This window comes from Zingiber officinale, chromosome 2A (genome assembly GCF_018446385.1).
Source record: "Zingiber officinale cultivar Zhangliang chromosome 2A, Zo_v1.1, whole genome shotgun sequence".
Taxonomy (NCBI): domain Eukaryota; kingdom Viridiplantae; phylum Streptophyta; class Magnoliopsida; order Zingiberales; family Zingiberaceae; genus Zingiber; species Zingiber officinale.
Window position 1 is genome coordinate 35,429,444 of NC_055988.1, and position 23,450 is coordinate 35,452,893.

Sequence of the window (23,450 nt, forward strand, 5' to 3'; positions counted from 1 at the left end):
TCCGTATAGATGGCCTCTACATAGCATTTCCTAGTGGTATGTTGGTCTCCATAGATTTCTCCTACCTCGGCCCCAAAGGGGAACTTGAGCTTCTGATGGTATGTGTATGCTACGACTTCAAAAGCACCGAAAGTCTCTCAAGGAGAATGTTGTAGGATGAAGGCCTGTCCACCACAGTGAAGTCAGCCAAGATCGTCCTTCGCTTGGGTTCCTGGTTGAGAGAGAGAAGTAGCTTGATTTGCCCCAATGACTGCATTGAATATTCCAAAAAGCCATAGAGAGGTGTTGTCATTACTTGTAAATCTTCCACCGGCATCCCCATTCTCTCTGGCACAGATAGATAAAAGATATTAAAAGACTCCTAGAGTCTACAAAGACTTGGGATACTTCGTAATTGGTCGTCGTGATCAATATTACTAGGACATCGTTGTGGGGCACTGTTAGTCCCTCTAGATCTTGAGGGCTAAACTCGATGGTGGGTCCCGAACAAGGATGCAAGTTCTTCACATCCATGGAATATGCTTTGTCATGTTTCCTTCTAGCATTGTTAAAGTCCTCGTCTATGGCACCGCCCAAGATCATGTGAATCTTCTCCCAGGATGGTAGTCCAACACTTTGATGGTTTCCTCTCATCCGTGGTTCTTGTTGTCCCAGTTGGTTGGCCGCATGCGGGGTTGGCACTAGAGCCCGAGGTGGGGGTGGAGCTGATATACATGGAGGCCATCAGCAAGGCTCGAACCTGGGGGTGGATGCCCATGATTCTTTCAATTTCCATTGATAATTTGATATAGTTATCAGTGTCATGTCCATACTTCCCGATGAAAGGCATAGAAAATAGCTACCTGAGGTCGGTGTGGCCTCCACTCGTATCCATACAACCTCCTTAGAACCTAATACTCCTCACATACCTGCATTGCCTGCTCCGTGGTCACCGACAACGCGTGGGATGTGTTGGAGGTCTGGGTTGTGTGGGTGGCCGGAGCGAAGCGGTGGTGAAGGCAACATCGGGGGGATGCACTGAGCCGTGGGGACTTATGGCGGGCATGGAACATGCGGTGTTGAAAACTTAGGTTCTAGATGACGATCACCTCCACTTCCTTCTTTAGTAACATGAGCCCACATCTTGCCTAGCTTTCTATGCCTCCTCTATGTAATGTATCTCTCCGCTTGAGCCAACAACTCTTCAAAGTCACAGAGTGGTTTCTTGGTCGAGGAGCAGAAGAAATCGTCATCTCGAAGTCCTTGAGCAAAGACTTCGGTCAAGATATCAGGCACTGCTACAGGTACTTCCAGCGCGACTTCATTGAACTTCTGTATGAACTCTCGAAGGAATTCTTGCTACTTTTATTTGAAGTTGAAGAGACTTAGAGGCGTTGGGGGATATCTTTTAGAGCTTGAGAAGTGCCTTAGAAACAAAGTTGCAAAATCATCAAACGACTAAATGGAGCATTGGTGTAGAGTGGCAAATCATTGCTACGTCGACCCTATAAGGGTTGTGAAGAAAATCCTACACTTCACATCATCAGGAAGTTGGTGGAGGGTTGTGTTTTCAAAATGGTTGGTGTCATTGTATTCACGTAGCTGCAGAGGTTTGAAATTGGCCGACAACGATTCCTCTAGATGGCAGTCGAGAAAGGTATCTATCGGGTCGCCGCTCTCCCTACTAGCCACTGGATCGAGCTTACTGGTGGAGCTTGACTAATCTGTTTGACTGAGCTAGCTAACCTTCGTCAAGGGCGGGATATGGATGCCACACCTCTCGAGCTTTGCACCATAGGCTCAACTATTGGAATCGTCCCCGCCGACTTTCCTTCTTCTTTAGGGGGAGGCACGGCTAGGCCATGATAGAGTGCTTGTTAACTTGAGCTTGGATGAACTGCACTAGCTGCCCCATGAGATAGGGCCTCCTATTGTCTCCTCCACTGCTAGGGGAGCTGATGGCCTTAGCTCCTCAGATATTTCTCTTCATGAATCATCCCTTACGTTTCTGGTGTTCACCATCCTCACACCTTAGTGCAATTTTTCCACAGATGGCATCAGAAATGATACAGTCAGAACCTCCTCCTCCACTTCTCCAGAGCTCCCTTTCTATCACAACACTTCACTAAGGGTTTACACTGATAGAGCATCCGCTTCTGACGACCCCGCTATTCCCCTGCAACTTTCTTGTCTGTAGCTTTTCCTTCTCCTTCGATCTTTAGAGTTTCACTATCTCTATCTGCAACTTGGCGCACCTCCAAACTGCTGGCCTGGATAACAAATCGAACACCAGTGAGCGGGGGTTGGCATTGTCGACTTTACCCCTCCAATGCTTAAGCCAGCAATGAGATGAATGAAATAAGTGTCTCCCTTGAGGAGAGGGCTTAATCTATAAAAGATGGGCCTTCGATGAGGAAAGGCCTTCCTTCACTATGGGCCTTCCATTAGAGGAAAGATTTCAATTAGAATTGGAGAAGAGAGACGGGGAGGAGTCAAGAAGAAGCTCATTCCATTTGGGCTTCAGTCACTCCTTATAGAAATACTCCTTATAGAAATAAAACCTAGTTCATAATGTCCCCTCGCTCCTATCATCTCACCTTTATGCGGTAAGAGCCAGAAACCATTCCAATGTCAGACAAACATGCTTGGGTGTCAAAGACATATCCTGACATGCCCGACTTCCTTCTTATCACGAACAAGTAGGAATTAATCCCTAGATGCCAAATGGTGGCCTACCTTTTCATGTGGGATACTTCTTGAATTGGAGAATGTCTTTCCAAGTTTGACCTTCGATTCAGTTGACTATCACAACTTTCACGGGAGGCAAGGGAGACAACGCAATGGAGGGTACTAGAGGGCGTGGGAGGAAACACCCCTCGGATTGCTCTTGTGGTTAGCTTGACTGGTCCCTTGATGGACTGTTTGCAAGCAAGGAACCGTTGGAGAGAGGGTAATCGGAGGGGAGGAACCCAAAGGCGATATTCCTATTAGGGATGTTCCGCTGGCCTAGGTAACAAGCTTCGGACGTTCCCTAGTAAAGATGCTTCCGTGCCACCCATTAACTATAAAGTGTGAAGATTTGTAGGGGTCTACCTAAGGGGGTACCCTTATCATTAGATTGTTTTGGGAATATACCTAACAAGGTTGTTCGCTATTGTGCCTCCCCTCGAGCATCCAACCACTCTTGACATGTTCCGGGTATCTCCACAAGCATTTGGATCCGTTCACCCGGACCTCTTTGCGAATATTCGATCACCCTTGTTGGAACCCCAAGATTGTTTTGATGTGATCAAACAAGTTAAGTTAGGTCTTGTTTGGTTCAACCCTTGTGTCTAAGTGTGCAGGAGTTTAGGAGCATAGGAAGTCGAGTGAAAGACGCGGCTAGCGAGAAAGACGACACGAGGAGAGAGCTGACGGGCTTGGTGCGTCCGAAGGACGAGGTACCGCGGAAGAGTACACCGGTGGACGAGAAGAACGTATGCGACGTTCGAGGGACGAGAAATCGGGGAGGAATGCTACTCGAGGAGAAGGCCGGAACTTGGGTTCGGGTGAGCCCTATTCCAGATGGCCGAGATTACCCAAGCAAGTTGAGCCGGAGTGAAAGATCCGGATCGAGGCGAGCTGAACCAGAGCAGAGGGCCCAGACTGAAAAAGTCAACACTGTCGACTTTCTTGGTCCGAGCGCCTGGACCAGTCCGGGCGCTCTGACCAGTCCGGGCGCTCGGAACCCTTCTAGGTGCCTGGATCTGGATTTTATCCTGATCGCGGTCAAACGCGATATATGTGAAAAGGGATAAAGTTTTATCCCCTCCCAGACGCCTGGAACTTTTTCAGACGCCTCGACCAAGGCTATAAATATAACTTTGATCCAAAAAGCTAAACACACAACAAGCAATTGCATATTCAACACTTGTGCGCTCCTCTTGTTTAGTTTAGCTTTTATTTGTTATACGTCATTGTTGTAAGAGACTTCTCTGTCTGAAGGAGATCTTTAGTGTGTGTTTCATTATTTGGATTAACAACCTCCTTAGTTGTAACTAGGTAAACTCCTTTGCCTCTTCTTTTTAATTTATTGCTTTTATAATTTATGCAAGTGTTTCTTTAAAAGTTCGAGAAAGGTTATTTTTTTAGTGCAGTGCAATTCACCCCTCCTCTCTTGCCGACCTTCAAAGGGACCAACAATCCTGACCTGCTCTGAGCCTCCCCATAAGTTCGTTCAAGACCATCCCACATGACATTTGGTTTGGATCATGACTTTGATATCATTTATTGTGCCCAAAGGATGTTCATATATCTTCATAATGGTATGACATTATCCATTTTGGACCTAGTTTTTTATGGCGTTGCTCTTAAGCTCTAGCCAAAAGACATCATGTTAATGAAAATATCATACATCATTTTAAACTCATGATCTTTTTTAAATTTTTTAATATAAAACTTTAATTGAATCCCAATATTCATAATCCTTTACTTCTGAAATCCGTGAAGACGAAGTAAATCCGTGAAGACTTAGATTTTATAGAGATGTACCTAGTAAAGTTATTCTCAATCTCTCATCTTAAGGGTCTACGAGGACTTGGGACTTTCCGGAGAGATATCTAAAAGGATTGTTCTTAATTTTTGACCTTCAGAGTCCATGAGGAGTTGGACTGTGTTTTCTTGTCCAAGTCACATCTGCTTGTGGTCAAAGTCCGGGGACTCCTTGGACACCGACCGCGACACAGAATGGTTAGAATAACTATGTTAAATATGAGTTTTTAATAAGTCGTCAAGATGTACCCCTCTCGGTTAGTCATCTCGAATGACTAATTGTCGAACTTTATAATTGATGCACCCTTTCAAGTAGTTGACATATCTTTTAGGATTAGGTTGTAAGGTTAAGGTGATAGTTGGACTCTATTTAAGATGATATTATTCCGCTAAATTTCTTACAGTTGTTAACAAGCCTTTCTTAAGATATTTATTTTGAAATAAGAGCCAGTAAATTTCATGACACAACAAACTTTAAACACCTTAAAACTCTTAGGCTCCGTTTAATAAGTATAATAGGATAAGATTATATTTTTTTAAACACCTTAAAACTCTTAGGCTCCGTTTAATAAGTATAATAGGATAAGATTATATTTTTTTAAAAAAATTAATCAAACGTTTGGTAGAATTGATTAGGAATAAGATTATAGATGATTAAGGATAGAATTCATAATCCCTTGATCTCAAGAGGAATTATTTGTCCTATCTTTAATTCTATCCTAATCAACATAATCCTATCCTATCATGCATACCTTATCCTAATCAACATAATCCTATCCTATCATGCATACCAAAGGGAGCCTCAGAGAAGACAAGAGAATATGATTTGTTTTATAGGGATAGAGAAGTAAGTTTAAAAGGGGAGGGGTTTCAGCCAAAGGGGTTTGGTTGCTCCCTCAGAAATAAGGTTGAATTGGGAACAGCCCTTTAAACCTAGTGTTCATACGAATAGTGCTCATATTGTTTGGAGCATTAGTTAGAGCTTGAGCTTGGTCTTGACAATCACGTTGAAATTGAGTTTTTTCTGATTTCAAAAATTTTCCTTCAAGAGCAACAAACGAGTTCCAAATGATGCTTATGGCAAGTGAAATCCCCAGGTAGCAATTGATTAGGAAGGAAATCAAAAGACAAAGTTCATCTCCAATGAATCACAATTGTCCAACAAATAAATCACAAGAGATAAACTCATTCCTAATTTGCTATCCTTACAGGGAATGCCAACCATAAATTCACAGGTCGCTTGACAAGTTCATATTTTCAGTACAACATACTCAGAGGTCAGAACACTCTCACCTGATCAACCAACATGTGTCACTGGAACATTCTCTCGAGAGACATTGAAAGTTTAGGGATTCAATGAGTAAGAACATGAAGCAGGTTTCAGAAAACAGAGGTCGGACTCGGAGCAAGAGAACAAGAAACCAATCACAATCATAACACTAGAAGAAAGAACGAAATCCATATAACAGTAAATACTCAAGATCTGCATGCAAAAGCCAATAAACACTCATTATTTATCCAGTGAAAGAGTTGTTAGATAAAGCAAACATCTTTGTAAAACAAGCATAGGCATTCACTTGATCATGGAGTTCTGATAAGAGATGTAGACATTTGAGCCTAATTATTCGCCAGATAGGAATCAGATAGATAGATCCTCTAGAACATAAGGCATACAGGGGGCTAGGCAAGAAGGCAGGCAATTTAAAAGAAACTATGTTGGTTCAGTAAAGAAACGATCCATCTACGAAAGCAGGGTAAAAGAGCGATTTTTGAAGCTTGCCTTCTACTCCGACCGGCTTGCAAATCTCTCGACCTTGGCGTCGCTGAGATTAATCCCCACCATGGCCTCCCCAAGGCCGGAGCTCACTTCCGCAAGGATCTCTGGGTCGCTGTAATGGGTTACCGCCTGCACGATGGCTCTCGCCCTTTGCGCTGGATCGCCACTCTTGAAGATGCCAGAGCCAACGAACACGCCGTCACATCCGAGCTGCATCATAAGGGCGGCGTCGGCCGGGGTGGCCACTCCGCCGGCAGCGAAGTGGACGACGGGGAGCCTCCCCAGCTGTTTGGTCTGCATGACAAGGTCGTAAGGGGCGGCGATGCGCTTGGCGAAGGTGAAGACCTCGTCGTCGTCCATGTTGCGCAGGGCGCGAATGTCGCCCATGACGGAACGGACGTGGCGAACGGCCTCGATGATGTTGCCGGTGCCAGCCTCGCCCTTGGTGCGTATCATGGCGGCGCCCTCGCGGATGCGGCGGAGGGCCTCGCCGAGGTCGCGGCAGCCACACACGAAGGGCACGCGGAAGTTGTGCTTGTTGATGTGGTTCTGGTCATCGGCAGGGGTCAGCACCTCGCTCTCGTCCACATAGTCGACGCCGATGGCTTCCAGGATCTGTGCCTCGACAAAGTGTCCGATGCGTGCCTTGGCCATGACAGGGATGGTGACGGCGCGCTTGATCTCCTTGATGAGGCCGGGGTCGGACATACGGGCGACGCCGCCCTGGGAGCGGATGTCGGCGGGGACGCGCTCCAGTGCCATGACGGCGCAGGCTCCAGCCTCCTCGGCGATGCGGGCCTGGTCGGGGGTGACGACGTCCATGATGACGCCGCCGCGCAGCATCTGCGCTAGCCCCACCTTGACAGAGAAGGTGGAGGACTTCTTGGGTTCGAGGGCAGCGCCGTTGCCGTAGACCATGACTACGCCGTCGTCGGACATGTTCGACGAATAGCTAGCTACTCTTTCCGACTCTTTCCGACCTTCCGACGATAACCAAAAAGATGATTGAAATGGCGGCGGCCAAGCGAGCCCTAAAAAATTATTTTGCGAGTCGTGGAAGCTTCTCGACGTCTTACTCATCGAATATCTGTTCAGGCCGCACGGGTATTTGTATGCGACTCGGTTCAGAGGACGAGAAGCGGTTGGTCGGCCCAAATTCAGCCACTTGTTCTCTTCTAGATTCAATCCCTTTATTTTGATTTCGGAGGAAAAAACAGTAAAAATTAAAAAGAGATCGTTATGGTAAAAAAAAAAAAAACAAAGGACATACTAAATAGTTAAAATTTGATCAGTAGGAATGAAATTTTTTATATTTATATTTTTTAATTGACGTATATTAATTAAAATGATATGTAATAATAAAATACTTTATATATTCTTATTAGTCAAATTTTGACTATTAAAATTTACTTAAAAAAAAGATAATATTAAATAATCATAATTTGACCAATCAAAATAAAATTCTTTAGATGTGTCTCTCTTCTTGTGCTACAAACAATCACTCATCGTAGCATCCCTCCGCCCAAATCTCACTTTTCTGTTGGGATCTTATGCATAAAATAATACATAATGCAGCGGAAAAAAGATCCCTCCAGAGATCCTTACGAATACGATACTCGTTCTTACTACTCTACCAGTACCACCTTTGTTGCTCGATTGGTACTCATAATAGCAACTTTGATTCGGATGTATATCTCAGCGTGATCAGAACACCTGTGCCTCTATGGTATCCACATGAACATATTTTTTGTTTGTCACACGAACTCAGATTCGAAGAAAAACCACCTTCGTGGTACTAGCCACTTTAGGAGGTTTGACCATGAAGAAAAAGAGGAGGAGGAAGAAGAAGAGGAGGAGAACGAAAAAGATGAATCTATTCCAAAATGTAATGTAAAAACCTTTTATATTCATCCAATAAATATCAAGGGGTTTTGCCCTTTGGTTTTCCTCTTCAATGCATAATTAATCTCCATTAATTATATTTAATGTGCCAAAAGCTTTTTCTATCCATCCAATGAATACCAAGGGTTTTGTGTTTGGTCTTCCTCTTCAATGCATAATTAATCTCCATTAATTATCTTTAAAAGGTTGGATTTTAGCATATTGGATTAACCATTATCCAATAAGTCAATCTATATTCATTAACCTAATATGCTTAATCATCTTATAATTGGCTCTTAGAGTTAATACTAACAATATCTCACTAGCACTAGTGTCAATCATTATAAAGATGATACTAATACTTTAGATTAACCCATTATTCTTAAGGTCCTTAGTATTTTAGTCAAACTAAAATAAACTCATTTCTAAAACAACATGTTCTTTGTATGTGACCCAATAGGTTCTCGTAACATTGACAATATATCTAAAATTACTTTAGATACCTAAGCAATGAGTGACATCTAGCATGCACCATTGCTACCCAAGTAATAAGAATATCAAGATATATCCTAACCTCTCCATGTCTATATCTTGTATAATTTAGTCCTTCTATTCTTGATATCTAGATTGATCGATATGGCATAGACTGTGTCATCCTCTTATCAATCTTTGTGTTTCTTAATCTCTAAGTAGATACACTCAATCAAATAATCTCAATATCTTATATTGACTAATTAGAACATGGTCATATATTCTTGTGTCCTACTTAATCAAAGGGTCTACAGATATCACTTCTGTCATATGTAAGGGATAGGTCTCATCTACATCACTCACATCGCTCTGTATAACTTATTGCATATCTAGTGATCAACTTTATAGTCCACCTTATTACAGGTGACGTTTGTCGATACCAAAGTACACAACTCCTTATGTAGAGAATCGTATTAACTTCAGGTCTAACGATTATTAATACCAATAGTCACTATGAGAATTTTTATGATACTCATTTAACGATCCATGAAACATTCTCATGATGGGTCAATTCAGTACATATTCTCTAATTTATATCCATGTGTTAATTTGATATCTTAGATCCATGACTTGTGAGATAAAGTCATATATTGACCTACATACTAGTCTCAACGCATTAATATTGTCCTTGTATATTAATGCTTAACTAGAAATAATTAAGAGTAATGTTCTATATATATCTACAACCTCCCACTATCAATTCAACCAATTGATATGCTATAGATTAGAACCTACTAGCCTAGGATATTATTATACTTATTAATCTAGCACAAATATAAGGTAAATATAATAATTATTGTCTTTTATTAATGGAATATGATACATAAGTTCCATTGTCAATCATCTCATAATTGATTTTTAGAGCTAATACTAACAATCTCCTTAGGTCACTAGCGTCAATCACTGAAATATCTAATATCCAATAACCTAGTGTAATCATCATACTTCCTTTATACAAAAGTCTTGGTAAAAAGATTTGTAATCTTAGCATCGATTGATATTCTGTATAGTCTCATATCTCCTCTATTATGATCTTTCGAATGAGATGGAACCGCCATAATATCTAATACCCAACACCATCATTTAAGTAAAATACATACCCTGACTGTAATATGGAATCATCCTTGTCAGTTTGGAAGCTTGTATCGTTGTGACTCTTTATAGCTGTAGGATCGAAAAGAATTTAGATACCTCTACAATGATATGATATTGTCTACTTTGGGCCTAAGTCTTCATGATTTTGCTCTTGGACTTTTCCTAAAATGTCTCATACCAATGGAAATATCTTTTTCTTATAAACTCATGATCTTTTCCATGTGTTTTCAATGTGGGACTATGTTTGCAACCTTACAACCTCAACAATTCCCCCTCTCAAACAAAGGATTATAGGGTCCCCCTCAAGTATCGGGTCACTCTTGACTTGCTCAGGGCCTCCTCTTAAGTATCGGGCACCTTGACCTGCTTAGGGCCTCCCCTATTTTTATCAAGGTTTCACTCACATGGTTCAATCTTTGATCATATCTCTAGCTTATGCTTCTTCTAGCGGTTAGTCCGGTGAAAAGTAACCTCGCTCTGATACAATTGTAGGATCAAAAAGAATTTAAATACCTCCATAATGATATGATATTGTCCACTTTGGATCTAAGCTCTCATGGTTTTGCTCTTGGGATCTCCCTAAAAGGTCTTATGCTAATAGAGATATCTTTTTCTTATAAACCTATGATATTTCCCATGTGTTTTCAATATGGGACTATATTTGCAACCTTGCAATCCCAACAACAACGAGCTCCTCATCACCTCCAAATATTAATAAATATTCTTTCGTTCTTCTCAAGTATTGAAGAATATTCTTGATTGTTATTCAGTGACTTTCATCTGGATATGACTGGTAACTATTCTTCATACTTAAGGCATACAAGACATCAGGGCGAGTACCAAGTATAGCGTACATAATAGATCATATAGCAGATGCATAAGGAACATGATCCATGTGGTCCCTTTCTTCCCTAGAAAAGAGGGATTGAGCCTTCAAAAGTCTCACACGATGTGACATCTACAGGAATCCCTTTTTGGAATTTTGCATTGCAAAACGATTTAGCACATTGTCAATATATGTACTCTGACTTAAACCAAGCAATCTATTAGATCTATCTCTATAAATCTTGATGCCTAAAATGTAGACTGTTTTACTTAAGTCTTTCATTAAGGAACAATTCCCAATGAGAAGTATGTCATTTACATATAAGATGAGAAAGATGATTGAACTCCCACTAACCCTTTTGTAGACACAAGGTTCATCTTCGTTCTTTATGAAACCAAACATGTTTATTGCATCATCAAATCAAGGATTCCATCTTCTAAAAGGTTTCTTTAAACCATAAATAGACCTTTGCAGTTTACATATCTTTCCAACATCCTTTGGATTTACAAAACTCTCAAATTGTGTCATATACACATCCTCGAGTAGATTTCCATTCAGAAATATAGCTTAACATCCATCTATCAGATCTCATAATCATGGTAAGTTGCAATAGCAAGCATGATTCGAATAGCATTAAGCATCACAACTAGTGAAAATGTTTCATCATAGTCTATACCATGAATCTGCTTGAATTCTTTAGCTACCAATCGACCCCTATAGGTATGCGTATGACTATCCATGTTACCACTTACACCCAATGGGTGTGATCCTTTCAGGTAGATCAACCAAAGTCCATACTTGGTTAGTGAACATGGATTTCATTTCAGACCTCATAGTTATTGGAAATTGGATGGCCGGCTAGAAGGGGGTTTAAATAGACGTCACCCCCAATTCATTCTTCTTTCTACAAGGTTTGTTACGTAGCGGAATAAAACTAAAATAATGAAAGTAAATAAGAACACAAACGCTAATAAACTCGATGTAACGTGGTTCAGAGATTGCTTGCTCCTACTTCACGGCTTGTCCTTGAGGTGGATGATCCCTTAATCCATCGGTGGATTAGTCCCCGGCAATCTCTAGCTAAAGCTTTCTCCTTCTTGGTGGAGCAAACCTTTCACAAGGCACTCTTCTTCTTTACAAGATTGAGAATAAAAGTTGGAAGAAGAGTGTTAGGTTTTTGTAAACTTGGAGGCTAAGACTAGGAGTTTATCAATAAGATTAGAAACCTCCTTCAATGCCCCAAGCTTCCAATATATAGAGAGGAAAAAGTTGATCACTAGACAACTCATTTTCTACGTACCAGTTGACTAACACTTCCATCAGTCGACTGGTGCAACCGTTAGACACAACCAATGGCTACTTGGCAGAATGAGGGTTTCTGTTAATGGTCACCAACGACCATTTACCAGTTGATTGGTGAAAGTACCAGTCGACTGGTATCTATTGGCTAAGCGAACAGAATGCTTCTATTCGCTCTCATCAGATTGCTCAGTCGACTGGACCAGTCGACTGTCACTTCCATCAATCAACTGGTCCTAGTTACACACTTACATTCATCCTTTCCGGAGTCACCCTTTGAAGCCCTCTTCCTCAGCCTTCGTCCTCTGATGCACCCATGCCCGCAACTCCTCTTCATGCATCCTTCATGTTGCCTTGAACTCCGCTTGCCTCGGCTCCACTCCATTGCTCCTCAACCGACGATCCCTCGAATGCCTTCTATATCATCCTTCACCGTCTCATGGACATAAGCCCTAGGATGAGCTGTCACGCCCTAAGGGAGTCCCTGCTAGAGGAAATTTCGGCAACATCTCCCCTGTACAGGTGACAATTTGAAACTTATCTACAAAGCCCTCAGGGCCCCTCAATCCTTGGCCAACACAGTCGGAACATATACAATAAAATAACAAACATCCACAGTTTATATAGTACAGCCTCCGGCTATCATCACAATATGAAAAATCGAAAACAAACATCCAAACTTACCTCTTCTGTCGTCCGACACGCACGTAGCAAAACATACTAAATAAAAACCCACCGAGCAAGCAGAAAGTCTAACCAATCCAATGCCTTAAGAAAAAACATACAAAATCCAAGGTGAAAACCCAATACAAGTCTATAACATAGCTTCTAAGCAAATAAACAGGAAACCAAAAGGCCAAAATGAAAATCCTTGTGACAAGGGGACTAGCAACTGGAACTTCTTGACGGTCTCAACCTGAAATAGGAAAATAAAGCAACAATGTGAGTTCAACGACTCAACGAGTATCAAGCTAACATGCATAGTAAAATATAACCAATAGTAATAATCATGCGGTACAGTTCCTGAACAATAATAGGAAATGTGAACTAAAAAGTCTAAAGAAACTGTACTCACCAGGATCTCCTATCAGGATATAAGGGTCGTCAGACCTAACACAAAATGTCTCCTGTATGCATGTAAATCATATGCAACCATAAAAAATGCAACATACAAAATGTAGCAATCATAAATAATAAATACAATCCATGCATATGATGCAAATGACATGGTCACCCCTAACGCCAGTCAGCCATCTTACACGCGATGGTAAGATCGAGTGGGTAGGACTATGACAACTGTGCACTCTGCCATCACTACTCCTGAGTGACCGAGTGGACAAGATGCTGTCGGAGTACACCTATCCTCCTACCCAAACATAGTGGGGGAGCCTAAACTCTCATCTCCCTGTATCATCGTCAAGGGGAGGGATCCCTGCTTGCTACACGCTACAGTCATCGCTACCCATGAGCGGACTAGCGGAGCCTTGACAGAGCAAACTGCACACACCCTGCCTGATATACCACTAACCCATGAGTTGTTGTGTGTGTAAATCATGTAACTGGCGATGTGCTCAACAATAATGGAGTCGACAATCGCTCAGCATGCAATCATGCAAGATGGTGCATGACACTATAGCATGTAAATCCTGACACCTCCATAATATATATCAAAAGGTAAAGAAATCCAATAAGAATCTAAATATCATGAAACGAGGTACATATGTCAGATATGTCTAGTAACTAGTCATGTACACAGTAAGGCAATGTATGCCACTACTTATATGATCATAAGTACACATGGCAAGAACAAAAGAATATAAGTCTAAATAAATAATAGATAATAACAAACAAAGGCATGCTATAGATATCAAGTAGTGACATACCAATAATAGCTAAAAAACATAACCATTACTACTAGCTATAAATTACTACGCATATCATAATGATAATATCAAAAGAGATAAGTCAAAAGTACGCGCCTCAAAAAGAAGGTCGTATCAAACCAATCCGACGTCGAGACGTTCGTCTTGAATCAAAGTCCTGCATCAATCAATATATATATTTTATTTAGCTAGATTCATATAAATTAAATAGCTAAATAAAATCTCCAAAACTAGTTAGGGAAAACCTTAATCAATATAATCATTAACCCTAACTATTGATTAACCTCACTAAACATAATCCATCGGTCAACTAGGGTTAGCTCTATTAACCCTAATCATTCCACTATTCAATTAGATTTAAATCTATACATAAATCAACCTAAACTCACCCAAATATGAATCTATCATCCAACCGTGTAATCCAATTCATACTTAATTCAATACATTTACCTCAATTAACAGTTCTTGCTAACATTATTAACAATTCCAGATCCACAGGACCCAACTACACTTGTTAGAAACCACTTACACTGATTGGATCAAGAAGAAAGATCATGAAATCAACAAGACAATCTATTAACAACCTAATTCCAGTAATAAACTGTTCACATTACCTCTTCCTCTCCAATTGTCTGTGGTGACCAAGGATCCGGTGATGCTGACTTCTAGCTAACAGTGATGTGGTGGTCGAAATCAAGCAAATCCTCTACCTTTGAAACCAGAACACCCAGATCAACACCACTTAAAGATCAGATACCTAAATCACAAACTAGGGCAGAACACCTACCTCCAAGATCACCGCTAGGGCGACATCGTGCTCTCACCGTCAACCAGAGAGAAAGATTGGGGGATGGAATAGAGAGGACAATGGTTGTCACCTCACCCAACCAGCCGGCATTGGACGGATTTGATGTCAGTGACCGTGATTCTCTCCGGCACAAGGAAAAGGTGCGGCGATGGCAAGGAGGTGGAGACGCTGCCACTTGTAGAGGCCAGAGAAAAGAAGGAGGCCAGATACTCGAAAGATCGTTGTAGCTAGCTCCCCTCCTCCACACTCTAAAACCAGATTTGTGCCGGTGACACCAAGAAGAGGAAAGGAGAATCGTCGATCGCAAGGAAAAGAAAACACGAGGAATAGAGAAGAAGGAGTCGGGGAAGGAGAGGAAAGAGAACTAGATAAGTTACAGGAGAGAGTCGAGATGAGACAAAGATGGCGGAGGGAGAGGGCAGAGAAGAAGGTGGAGAGGTTATATAATTTATATTATATATATATATATATATATATATATATATATATATATATATATATATATATATATATATATATATATATATATATATATATATATATATATATATATATATATATATTATAATTTAAACTTAGACTTAATCAATTAAAGCCTAGGTTGATTCCTCAATTAACTCTCACTTATTGGGTATTCCAAACAAACTTTTCCCAAGCCTATAAATTCGTCCCCGTAAACTTGTCATACGAGCTCCGAATAATTCTAAAAAAATTTCTTAAAATTTCTAAATGGTTATTCGTCCTTTTTGGTATTTTACATGAGCTTCCCAAACTTAGCCGCAACAAGCTCCTCATGTGTGTTTCACCAAATCCTACATGACTCAAAGACACATATCAAACTAATATGAAAGTCTAACTTAAACTCTTTCACACACACATCAAAACCATGATCGTAATAATCAAATCTAGGTCATTGCACTAACAATCTCCCCCTTTTTGATGTGTGAATATGTTTAAGTTAGACATAAATAACAACATGAAAATTACAATCATGGCATACACATAAAGCATAAAACCCAAGCTCCCCATTAACATATACTCTACCCCTTAATTTTCATGTTTTGCAGAAATAATTTTCTGACTTAAACTTTCCCATTTTTAAACTTTCCCATTTTCTCCCCCTTTGACACCATCAAAAATATTGCACCTTTCTTCCAAGTACACTATGGTATCAATGTTGACTTAAAAATACCCAAAACTAGCTTTTGAAGGTGCTGAAAAATAGGTACCAGTCGACTACAAACTATTGCAGTCGACTGGCACGTGCCAATCCGAATTTCAGCCTTCTGAAGCCAACTTTAGAAATGCAAAAAAAATCTATAAATTAAAAAAAATCATAAAATTTTGAAAATATATTTCTTTTAATGTCCTCTAACTAGGAAAAATATGTATTTATGAAAATTCAAAGTATTTTGAGGTTTTGACCAAAACTCAAAAACGTTGAAAGCATGCAATTGTGTATCAATATGAAACCTAATTTTGTAATCATATATTTCAAAATAGCTATACTACAGTAAATAAAATAGAATAATTTTAAAAATATTTAAAATATCCAACTATTTAATTTCCCCATAGTTGGCCTATGATCACTATTTTGACACATTTCATAATTCATCAAAATGTCATAAATACAAGTAATTGTGATAATCATCCTATCATCTCACATCTATGATGTAAGTCCTTGTGAGATGAAATAAAGGTAATCTCTATTGGAACCCCAAGGTTGTTTTGGTGTGATCAACAAGTTAAGTTAGGTCTTGTGTATTTTTAACCTTGTGTCTAAGTGTGCAGAAGGTTAGGAGCACAGGTAGTCGAGCGGAAGACGCAGCTAGCGAGAAGGACGACACGCGGTGCATCCAAGGGACGAGGCGCTGCGGAAGAGTACATCGGCGGACGAGAAGGAAGCATGAGGTGGTTCCGAGGGACGAGAAGCCGGAGCGGAAGAATGCTCGGGGAGCAAGAGACGCAGCTAGAGAGAAGGTTGGCACGGGGTGCGACCGAGGGATGAAGACTGTGGATGAGTATGCTAGCGGACGAGAAGGAAGCACGCGACAATTCCGAGAGACGAGAAGCTGGAGTGGAAGCCCACTCGAGAAGACCGGAAGTTGGGTTTGAGTGAGCTCTATTTCGGATGGCAGAGATCACCCAAGCAAGCAGAGCCGGAGTAGAAGACCCGGACCGAGACGAGCAGCACCGAAGCAGAAGGCCCGGACCAGAAAGTCAACCTGGTTGACTTAAGTGGTCAGGGCGCCCGGATCCATTCCAGGCGCCCGGACCATCCTAGCGCCCAGAAGTGGACTTTTGACCGGATCACGTCAATCACAATCTGAATGTTGGGGGACAAAGTTTTATCCCCCAGGGCGCTCAGAACCCCTTCGGGGCGCCCCGACCAAGGCTATAAATATAGCCTTAGTCCAGAAGCTTTTCATCAACTCAAGAATTGTAATTCCAACACTTGTACGTTCAATTTCTAGATTAGCTTCTCTATTTTACGCTTCAACGTTGTACGAGGCTTCTCCGCCTGAAGGAGTTTTTAGTACTATATTTTCCTTGGATTAACAACCTCCCCGGTTGTAACCAAGTAAATCCTGGTGTGCCACGTCTTTTCTATTTTTCTATTTAAGTTTTAATTTATGCAAGTGTTTTGTTGAAAGATCGAGAAGGGTTGTGCTTTTATTTTTGCAGGTTATTCAACCCCCCTTTTAGCCGGCCCATCGATCCAACAAAGTGGTATCAGAGCCAAGACGCTTCAGGAGGACTAACCGCCAATTGAAGTAAAGACGATGGCCGGACCGAGCATCTACCCGCCGAAGTTCGAAGGAAATTTCGCTACCTAGAAAAAATGAATGCAGGTATTCTTTACAACAGATTTTGAGGTAATTCTAATAATGGAATTTGATTTTGTAGCTCCAGAGGGCAAAGAAAAATATCAATGGATGAAAAAGGAGTAGGCCGACTACGTGGCGAATGGCAAAGCATAGTACCATCTGCTAAGCGTTCTCCCGCCACAAGAAGTCAACCGGATCGGGAACTACAACTCAGCAAAGGAGCTGTGGGAGAAGTTACGTTCCTTGAGTTGCACCAAGCTCGCTAGACGGGATCTACTTCATAATCAACTCACCAGCCTGCGACTTAGGGAAGACGAGACAGTTGCGCATCTGCACTTAAGAATTAAAGAAATCATCACCGGACTGTCGAATCTCAGAGAAAAGGTAAGTAACCGAGATTCGCTAGGTAGCGTTAAATTCTTTTTTGAGAAATTCAAAATAGGCATCACTAGTAGATGTCATTTATATTTCAAAAGATTTAGAAAAAATTACATTAAAAGAATTAGTCTCGACAATTAAAGTGCACGAATCAAGATGTGTAGGTTTGAAGGAGCCCAAACACAACGTCACCCTCAAAGCATCGAGAGACGAACCTGAGTTGGAGTCTTCTCTTGACGACGAGGAAATGGTAATGATGGTAAGACGGTTTTAAAAACTTTGTAAATCTAGAACCTCTAACCATCCGTAGGGTAAAAAGAAAAGGATGATTCGCTGCTACCACTGCGACGAAGAAGGGCACGTCAAGGACAACTGCCCAAGCTAAAGAACAAGGGCAAGGATAAAGGTAAGAAGCATGTCCAAAAGCGCAAGGTCCTAAAGGCAACGTGGGACGATACGTCATCCGAATCGGAAGTCGAGGCGTTCTCCGGGCTCGCATTAATGGCGAGTCATCAAGACAACGACTGCGATTCAAGCTCTTCCGAAATGAGCATCGAGAGCATCGATGAAGGGGGAGTTACGTCGGAAGAAAGTAGCAGTTCAGGGGGAGACATGGATAACGAAATCGACAAGGTAAGTTAGGTACGATCTCTTCCTCCCGATAAACTCTTTAAATTTGTTAAGTTGTTAACAAAAGATTGCTGCAAATTAGAAAAAGAAAATAAAAATTTAAAAGTAATACTAGTTAAATCTTGCCCTCTAGAAGATTTAGACAAATCAAGATTAGAAAATGAAAAATTGATATCAGAAAATATAAATCTGAAAATTCAAGTAGAAAACTTGAAAAATCGTGCATGCTCATCTAAAAGAAATTTTAGAAGATTTAATAATTTAAATTGGTATTTTAGATATCACCAAGGATAAATTAGGAATATTTCAAGAAAGTATGTCCCTAAGAAATTTTTAGTCAATCCAGTATGCTGGAACTTATATTGGGTTCCAAAGTCTTGTCTGACTTGAACTTGAACTAATTAGATTTAGAGCTTTCAGCGAGAAAATTAGACATTAAAATTTCTTTATGAGGCTTTGTCTAAGGAAGTGGTTGTTGCTCTAATAATCAAGAAGGCCTAGTGCCTCGCCACGACCTGGAAGCCAAAATATTGAAATAAAATATTTAATTAACTTTCTGATAAAGCATTAAGGTGGAAATTTAATAATGCTTTAAAAAGTCTTTTAAACATTTTTTTTTAAAAAAAAATTAAAATTCTTTTTAGAAATTTTTTTGTGTGCGTAAAACTCTTACTTAAAAGTTTTTCTAAAATTAAAAATTTCTGCTTAAAATCTTTACTTAGAAAATTTTTTTCAAAAAAAAATATTATTGCAAAATTTCCCAAGTCAGGATTTTTTTACTTAAAGCTCTACATAGAATTTTTTTTATACTTAGAGTTTTTCCTTAAAAATTTTTCTTAGAAATTGTTTAACTTAGAATATTTTTTTGCTGAAAATTATTGCAAATTCTCTAACTTAGAATTTATTCAACTTAGAATTTTTGAAAAATTAGCACATGAACAAAAGATGAGAGTTGTAGAGATGAAGATGTTAAGGTGGAAGTGTAGACATACAAGAATAGATAGAATAAGAAATGAGAGCATTAGAGGGAAAGTCGAAGTTGCATCTATTGAGAAAAACTCCAAGAGACACATTTAAGATGGTACGGGTATGTATTTAGATGACCAATAAATACTCTAATTAGGTGATATGAAACTATGATAAACACACATATTAAACGAACAAGAGGAATGCTAAAAAAGACTTAGTTAGTAATAATAAAATAAGATAAAATTTATGTAAGTATAAATGATGATATACTAGGAAATAGAGTCAATGGTATAAAAGAATGCATATAGCTGACCCCACTTAGTGGGATACGGCTTAGTTGTTGTTGTTGTTGTTTATTTTTTTTGGTAATCCAAATATCCACTTATTTGAACCGACTAATCTTGGAGATGACTGACCCGACTTCATAGAAATTTTCCATCAACAATCAAGTTAAATTGGAAAATACTAATAAAGGTTCATCCAAATATTTAATATTCTTAGGCTTACTTCTTATCAGAGAAAAATTCCTATAATATGGTGTAGCTAGACTCAAATCTCCCATTATCCATGGGAGAATTTAACTATTGTATCTGATCCTGTCCGAACGTTGAATCGATGGACGCTGGGCACGTGGCGCTCTCCGAACCAATGACGTGGCTCTCTAACCGACCGTATGGAGCTCCGGTGAACCTGCAAAGAAGTCAGGCCGGGAAGGGGTTCCCGGTGACGACCCTCCGACGCTCAAGTCAGGCAAAGGGGAAACAAAGAGGTGGCTCCAAAGATCGAAGATTGCATACCTCCAGCGAAGTCTGAGGGCTCTTATATAGAGCTATGGTAAGCCTAGCGCGCACACATCAAGGCGTACACGTGTTTTGCACCATACTTCAGTATGGGCTTGTCAGAAGAGCGTGCCTGACGCCATGCTGCTACAGTCCGCGCACCTCCTTGATGGGACAGAAGAACCTTCCATCATACGATTCTGCGTATGGCCTGGTCATCGAACATGCATGTTGTCAGCGACAGGGGTTATTAGGATGACGTCCTTACTGCCCAGTGTCTTTTGGTTTCATCCTCTCGAGCCAAGCGCCCGGCTGCTCGGCGGCTCCTTACCTTCAACCCGTCGTGGATGTTGGTCCGTCTGGGGGAGATTCATGGTCCCCTGCTCGGACGAACACTCTGGTCTTGTTGCCTGACGCCTTGGCTGAGCGGACAGGCCGCTCGGCCTTATACCCTTGCCTTGGGCCACGGCCGAGCGGCCCCCCGCTCGGCCATATAGCCTTTTTACCTTGGCGTCTGAAACCCGGGCTCATGGTCTGGTTACAGTTCCTTCGGCTGGAGGGCCTGGCCGGGCGATCGGCATAGGGTGCCCGCTCGACGAGCCCACGGGGTTGACCCCTCTTGACTCCTGACCCCTACGTGTCGTTGACCCTTTGCCCATGAGGGCCCCCCAGCCTTATCGCCGGATCACTTGCCTTCCCTTCAAGTCTAGTCGAAGGAGGCGCTAAGTCCGACTGACTGGACTTCCGGTCTGACTGTGTAACGGCGTTCGGACGACCCGTGGAATGCTCGTCCGTTCGGCTTACATTCTCCCCCACGCCCGTTCGGCGCTGTTAACGGAGGGACGGTCAACTCTGATGCCTTTGGGATCCCCTCGGAATGCGTGCTGAATCCTTCCCATTAAAGCCGAGCACGCGCGCGGTAATGGTGCTCATTAAATGTGCCTCAGGCGATAGCGCCACGTGGTGTTTCTGATGCCGTCAGCGTACGACGGCGGCGTTACCTCCGATGGGACAGCCGATGTTTGAAATGGACGGTTAGATGCGGGCATTGATTCGCGTGACCTGCATCCAATGGCTTAGGCCATTCAGGTCTGTCCCTATAAAGTCTTCTCCTTCTCCCCCCGCCGCATTTCTACCTTCGTGTGTTCCACAGCCCTCCTTCCTCCGGCGACCTTGTTTTTCTATCTCCTGACGATCTCTAGCGCCCTCGCGGCCCACTTTCCCGATCGTCATCTCCCCTGTAAGCTCTACTCTCCTGTTATTCTGTCATTCCTCCGCGTCTTTCCTTAGTTGTTCCTCCTTCTGCTTTATTTCAAATATTCGCCGCTGTTTCCTCGCTTCTCTCCGTCTTTTATTTCTCTTACTCTTCCGACCATGGCAAGCACTTCACAACTGCTTACCTCCGCCCCTGGTCTTTGGTATATGGCCACGGAGAGCCGGTTTGATGAGGAAGATGCCCTACGCCGCGTTCGTACTTACGAGTTCCCCACTAACCTTGAAGTAATATTAGCCACTCCTTCTGACCGGCCCAATAACCCACCGTCCGACACTGTTTGCTTTTTCTGGGATCAATTTTTGGCTGGCCTGCGGTTTCCTCTACATCACTTCATCTTGCAAGTATGTAATTACTTCCGCCTCCCGCTCGGCCAACTCGTTCTGAACTCTATTAGGCTGCTGTGCGGGGTGGTGATTCTTTTCAAGCTGAACGACATCCCTCTGGACCCCAAAATCTTCCATTACTTCTACTATCCAAAACAATCCGAGTGGGGCACCTTCATTTTCCAAACTAGGATTGGTTTTGTTCTTTTTAGCAATATGCCGAGCTCCAACAAGCATTGGAAGGAATACTTTTTCTATATGCGTTTCCCCGAGCCGCCACCTTTCCGAACCAAGTGGTAGACTGCGGTGCCAACCCAACCAGAGCTCGGCAAATACAAGAGCGATCCGGCCTACCTCCATGCAGTTAACCGCCTGGTCGGCCAACGATACAACATTGATAAGTTGCTACTTAAGGGAGTAATGTACTTGTTCGGCTTATCTCCCGTTCGGGCTGGCATTCCTTGCAGCATGGGTAAGGATTACTCTTTAACTTTCTCCTTTGCTCTAACTGATTTATTTTTCTTTTCTGCAGTCGAGATCATGTGGCGTGCTAAAGCTACCGAGCGCCTTAAGTTGAGAGCTGCTGAGATTGAGGCGGCTACGGAAAAGGAGGTCGCTGCGCGGGGGCTTGTCCCAGCCAGCTCGGGGGTTGAAGGGACACAGTCCGCCCCTGAAGTATCAGCCGCTCGGGCCCCCGTGCACGAAGCCATGGGTGACGCTACTTCATCTGCCCCGGTCGGGGAGGAGACTCTTCCTATTGACGACGTTGAATTGAGGACCCGGAAGAAGCGTCGGACGGACCCAACGCCACCATCGGTCCCTTCTGGTGAACAGCTTTCTGAGCGAAGTGGTATTCCTCCCGAGCGGGAAGAAGGAGCTCCGGTGTCCGTTGAGGCGCTTTCTTCAGATCGAACACTCTCCCAGCTTGGCTTCCCCGCGGCGCTCCCCGGAGTGGAACCTACTGATTCCCTCCCCCGCACCCGCCGTCGCCTTAGGCGCTTGGGTGAACTTTCTACTATTGGGGGGCCTTCCGCTCAGGCAGCTGAGACCCAGGATGATCCGAGCGGCCTTCGGGTGATCAAGACCATTCTGCGCTTTCCCTCAGAGGAATATCTTTTGGCGGCCGATCGGCCTGCGAGCCCCGAGCAGCAAATCACCCTAACAGGGCCTCTTGCCAAAGTTTGGGAGGATTCCCGGATTCGCGTTGCACTCATGACTCCTAGTCAGTTGGGAGACAGCAATCTATAGCAGGCCACCGGGGTATGTTCTTTCTCCCCTGGTGTTCCTTTTTAATCAACCTTTGACATCCCTTCTTCTGCGCAGACCTGGGTAGAACAGATTGCAATTAGCAATCGCCTGGCTGAGCTGGAAAACGAGCTGAAAAAACTCAAACTCTCGGGGGAAAGTCAGGGGCAGTCATCCGCCGAGCTGGAGAAAACAAAAAAGCTTTTGGAATCCGAGCGGCAAAAGTCCTCCGAGCTGACGGCGGAGGTGACTCGGCTTGAAGCTGTGGTCAAGAAGCGCGACCACGATATAAAGCTTGCGACCAACCGGAAGCTTCAGGCCATCTCAGACCTGGATATTATGAAAGTGGAGAATCGGGGATTGGATCAACGCGTCAAAGAGTTAGACGCCCTCTTGTCCTCCGAACGGGATGG

General features: G+C 42.4%; 1 protein-coding gene across 1 annotated transcript; it reads right to left on the bottom strand.

The window, feature by feature from the left end:
- Positions 1-5,993: 5,993 nt before the first annotated feature.
- On the bottom strand, positions 5,994-7,382 carry LOC122041025 (probable pyridoxal 5'-phosphate synthase subunit PDX1). Its single transcript, XM_042600555.1, has one exon. It carries the CDS (start codon positions 7,364-7,366, stop codon positions 6,293-6,295), a length of 1,074 nt encoding a protein of 357 aa, XP_042456489.1. The 5' UTR covers positions 7,367-7,382; the 3' UTR covers positions 5,994-6,292.
- Between the last annotated feature and the right edge of the window lie 16,068 nt (positions 7,383-23,450).